This window comes from Phaethon lepturus, unplaced genomic scaffold (assembly GCF_000687285.1).
Source record: "Phaethon lepturus isolate BGI_N335 unplaced genomic scaffold, ASM68728v1 scaffold1199, whole genome shotgun sequence".
Taxonomy (NCBI): Eukaryota; Metazoa; Chordata; class Aves; order Phaethontiformes; family Phaethontidae; genus Phaethon; species Phaethon lepturus.
Window position 1 is genome coordinate 606 of NW_010563972.1, and position 5,293 is coordinate 5,898.

Here is a 5,293-nt window from a genome sequence, read left to right on the forward strand (position 1 = left end):
CTCCTAACTTAAAAACGGTGCTTAGCAACAACAGATTTCTCGGGTTGTCTTCTGGATGCTTGCACTTAATATGGTTGGGTTTTGCTATGTGAAAGTTATTAGTAACATTTTATCGAGTAAGTATAGCTTTTCTGTATGGATGCTTTTCAGATAGGTGCAAAGTCATCACTCCTAGTTGTCAAACCATAATTCTGGAGTGGGGAGCCTGCATGCTAGAGCTGCTTTTGAGGAGTGTGCTTTTTAAGCTCATACCTTTCTGTGGAAAGTTTATCTAATTTTCAGCAATCATTTAAAGTTTTCATATTAATTTATAAACGATGATTAAAAAACTGAAAGCTCTTAATTTTTCTTTTTATGCTGTATAAGCACAAAATGGGTCATTAGTCACTTCATGTGTCCTAGTATATTGGGAAAAGGCATACTTTATAACGTTATTTTACTGATATGTTAGACTAACTATGTGGTGACTGGCATTTTTGCTCTTTAACTTCTTCAGTGTTGTACTTAGCTTTCTAAGGAAATAAATTGTTCTGTGCTAGCTAATGAATTGTGTATTAGAAGTTCAGTTATGTCAGTTATAACATGTCTAACCTGTGAATATTGCTTTTTTCCCTTCTGCTCCCTGAAGTCGCTTGACGGGTGAGGAAGGCAAAGAATTCACTGCAAATGTCAGAAGACATTTTCCTCAACTTTGCAAAGTGTTTAAGGTATGTCTTTTCCGCTCAACTTTCTACACTTCAGTGAACAATGTTTAGGTGGTCAGGGTCAGTGGCTGTTGTAAGACTTGAATTTGAGTTCATTTAATAAGAATTCCAGCTAATGATATAGCAGCAAGGGTTTGTTGGCAAAATATGTCTTCCATGTTATTAGAAGATACTACAGAAAAATAGAATACAGGATCTTGGTTGTGTTCATCCAAGATCAAATATAGTCAAATTTCATCTTTGAGCCAGAAAAAATACAGTAAGTTCTGTCTGCCTCTAGAAACACTTTGGGGAATTGGAATATGCAGTAAATGTCAAATTTTTTGAAGATTAATGTAAAGACTTCTTAGTTATCTCTTTTCCCTTCTGTTTTAGATGTTTAAAAACAATTGGAGAGTCAAGTGATAGTACATAACAAGTGAAGAAGTAAAGAACTCTGGATGTTTAGAACTTACTTCAGTAAAGATGTCTAAATTACAAAGGAAAAAAGTGTCTTCAGAACCTCAAATTGTTTTATTGATTTGGAGTGTATGTAATCAGGAAGGGTTTCCTACATGGGTGCGTTTTTCATCAGGTGTTTGGTTCTGACAGCTCTCTCTTCATTGAGCAGAAGTGTTGGTATTAAGACAATACTTCACAGTTACTTCTGTAAACTGAGACTTTATGTATATTTTTTTTTTCAGGCACACATTTCTAGTCAAAACTCAGAGCTAAGTAATGCAGCATTACAGGCACTGGGATTTTGCGTTTTTAATTCAAAGGTTACATCTGAATTATCTGGTAAGCAAACAAATGTCAGTGTGGGTGTTGGTAGTGTGTACGTGTGTGTGTATATATATATATATGAGTTCTTTATTTCTTTGTTGGCATCTACTTTAATTTTGACAACATTTACAGTTCCCAAGGTTTTGTCTCTAGTATGAGCAGTGTGATCAGTTCACTAATCTTGTACAAATAATTGTAATTTTTTAATGCTGTTATACTGTCTTACTTGCCTCTAGTTTCATTAAATGCTTTAGTAGCAGTTAAGTACTGTAACTAGTTTTGTGCAATTAGTAATCAAAAAGATGTCCAAGTGGAAAAGGAATGAAGAACACTTTTATTTGTAGAATTTGGGTATGTATAGTAGTGCTTCTCCAGCCTTTACATGGTGATTCATGGTTGTTGCAAACCAATCCATTCTGTGATTTAATGTAAGGGACCTTTAAAGGTCATCTAGTCCAACCCCGAATACTGTGCTAGTAAATATTTCAAATTAAAACTAATTTAAAGTAATCCAAGATCTTATGGCCTACATTCCTAGGAAGTGCTAAATCCCTTTAACAAAAGGCTTTGTCACTGACAACTTGAGGCTATGCATCAAGGTAAAAACACTGGATTTTGTTAATAGGGGATAGCTGATGTCTGAGCTGGCTGGTCCTCGGGAGGTACCTCTTATGTGTTCCAGGGGTCAGGCATATCCAGTTGCAATAACATGATCAGAAGGTGCTCAGTGTCAGCTGTGTGTTATAGGTTGTGTGGTGGTGGAAGGTGGCTAAGCTAAGGTTGCCTTGTGTGTGCCTGAAAGGTAATGTGATTTGGCCTTTTTATGGTGCCAGGGTCTGTAGTGACTCTTCAAATGGTAATAACAAGTGGCATACTGTCAATTATTCTTCTTTTTATTCTTAAGAGTGTTAAATACTCTTGAACAAATGTTGTCGAATGATCTTTATTAGAGAGAAGCTTAACCTCTGACAAGACTGAACAAAATCATATGTCTGGATGTGCAGAGGGTGTTTTTTTGTGACTGCCATTCTGTTTACTGAAATTGATTCTTTCAGTTCTTCTACTCCTTTTCCAGTGTGTCCTGATTTCCTGTGAGAATGAGGCATCTGTAATAATGCTGATCTGGTCCTGTCCCTTTCCCTTGTAATCAACTAACCAGTTGATAAATTGCAGTCAATTTTGTTGGAGAATGTCAGGCTTCAGAAATAACTAAGTCCTGGAAACAGTGGAGAGTTAGGGAGAGATGTACTTTTGATTGAGGAAGGCACCGTATGTGAGTTTGTCTTTGTGATAGTATAATCAGTTACCCATGAAGTCCAAATTAGTAAGAAATCAGACTTCATTGGTGTTTGAATTTTTCTAGTTGCATGTATTCCTTTAAGACAGATGGAAAAAATCATTTAAGTCCTGTGCTAACCTTATTCTTTTTTTGTATGATGAGCTCACTGTCTGGTAGAGAGGTTTACTGCCCTCCTTAATAATGAAGTATCTTGTAGACCCTAATATGAATTGAATTTTTAATAAATATGATTAAAATATTTTGTTTATTAAATAAATTCTTTTAATAGTTAAATGTAATTTGAATAATCAACTATTTAAGCTTCAGCTCTAGTGGCTTTAGGTAAATTTGTCTTCTAGCTTTATGGCTTGCTTTTTCTTATAAAAGTAATACAGATATACCACATTAATCATATCTGTATATTGACACATTTTGAGCTTTTTTGCTAGCTTATTTTGAGAGAAATGTCCAAACATTGCGGAAAAAGTAATGCGTAAGACATTAAAACATGTCCATTAGGACTTCTAGCTGAGTGATCTTTAGTAATGCTAACTGAGCAAAATTGCCTGAAACTTGCTAAGAAGCTGATGAGAATTGCATGAACAGAATTTGAGTGCTGTGCATTCTGCTTTCAGCAACTGAAATACAAGACTTGCTTTCAACGGTGAACAGTGTTGCTGTAAAAACTTCAGACAAAAACACTCGCACTCGGGCACTTTGGGTAATCTCTAAGCAGGCATTTCCTTCTGAAATTGTTAAAAAGGAGGTAAGTTCTTCACTCTTTTCTTTTTGTGGCCTGATTTCCTAGGGAGATGAGGCTTGTTCAGTCTCTTGGTCACTCTCAGCAGCTTTTGAATCTGAAGGTTGTTTCCATCAAATTTGGCAGCCAAGTATGGGGCCTGAGTTCTTGGAAAAATGGTAAGGGTAGCTACAGAGAGAAAAGAGCCAACAAACTATTGCTTTTCTTGAGGGAGAAGCTGCAGTGTGAGCAATTCTATTAGATACCAGTGCAGCAACATAGGGGAGAAATGTTGTGAATACTCCACTTTGGTCAGAGCTCTAACCTTAAAACTAGACCCAGCATAATCCAAACACAGGGCACAGTCCTGGGAAACAGTTTCATAACTCTAGCTCCTCATGGAAATATTTGTATTTAGGTGCTGACTCTAATGTTCTTGTATTTCCTCAGGTGTCCAATATTATTTCTACCTTGGAAACAATACTTACTAAAGGAGATGTACAGTCTATGGTGGTTGAATATGAAGCACTGAATGTTGTTATACGGTACGTCCATTGCAGTATTAAATTGTTAAAATAGATGCTTAGGGTTTTTTTAAATGTTGAAACAAATTTTTTTTTTTTGAATGCTCTTTGAACTATTGTGGTGGGTTGACCCTGGCTGGATGCCAGGTGCCCACCAAGCTGCTCTGTCACTCCCCTCCTCAGCTGGACAGGGGAGAGAAAGCATAACAAAAGGCTTGTGGGTCAAGGTAAGGAGATGGAGACCACTCACCAATTGCTGTCATGGGCAAAAGAGACTCAACTTGGGGAAAATTAACTTAATTTATTATCAATCAAAGCAGAGTAGAATAATGAGAAATAAAAATTGAATCTTCAAACATTTTTCCCTACTCCCCTCCCTTCTTCCCAGGCTCAACTTCGCTCCTGATTTTTCTCTCCCTCCTCCCCCCTGAGCGGCGCAGGGGGACAGGGAATGGGGCTTGTGGTCAGTTCATCACATGCGGTCTCTGCCGCTCCTTCCTCCTCAGGGGGAGGATTCCTCATGCTCTGCCCCTGCTCCAGCCTGGGGTCCGTCCCACAGGAGACAGTTCTTCAGACTTCTGCAATGCAAATCCTTCCCATGGGGTGCAGTTCTTCATGAACTGCTTCAGCCTGGGTCCCCATGGGGTCACAATTCCTGTCAGCAAACCTGCTCCGGCCTGGGCTCCTCTACCCACAGGGCCAAAGGCATTGCCAGGAGCCAGCTCCAGTGTGGGCTGCCCACAGGGTCACGGCCTCCTTTGGGCATCCCCCTGCTCTGGCGTGAGGGCCTCCCTGGGCTGCAGGTGGAGATCTGCTCCCCCATGGAGCTCCAGGGCTGCAGGGGCACAGCCGGCCTCACCATGGTCTTCATGGCGATCTCCGCTCTCGTGCCTGGAGTACCTCCTCATCCTTCACTGACCTTGGTGTCTGCAGAGTTGTTTCACATATTCTCACTGCTCTCTTTGACTGCCACCTGCTGTTGCCTTCTCCCCCCCCCCTTCCCCCCCCTTAAATAAGTTATCCTAGAGGGGTACCACTGTTGCTGATGGGCTCTGCCTTAGCCGGTAGTGGGTCTGTCTTGGAGCTAGCTGGCATTGGCCCTATCACGTACAGGGGAAGCTTCTACTAGCTTCTTCCCTCCGCTCCTGCTACCAAAACCTTGCCATGTGAACCCAATACATTCTGCTGCTTGCCGTGGTGAATCACATATTTAAGAATTATCTTTAAAATCCACATTTATCTCACAATCTTCACAAACATTACATCAGCAAAAATGAATTCC

General features: G+C 39.8%; 1 protein-coding gene across 1 annotated transcript in view; it reads left to right on the plus strand.

The window, feature by feature from the left end:
• Positions 1-628: 628 nt before the first annotated feature.
• Positions 629-5,293, plus strand: part of RIF1 (replication timing regulatory factor 1) — a gene marked incomplete at its 5' end in the record, with an annotated part of 35,142 nt that continues 30,477 nt past the window's right edge. The window contains 4 exons of the mRNA XM_010294694.1: positions 629-707; positions 1,388-1,484; positions 3,384-3,514; positions 3,938-4,032. Of these exons, the coding sequence (XP_010292996.1) occupies positions 629-707; positions 1,388-1,484; positions 3,384-3,514; positions 3,938-4,032 (402 nt within the window). The remainder of the gene's footprint in view (positions 708-1,387; positions 1,485-3,383; positions 3,515-3,937; positions 4,033-5,293) is intronic.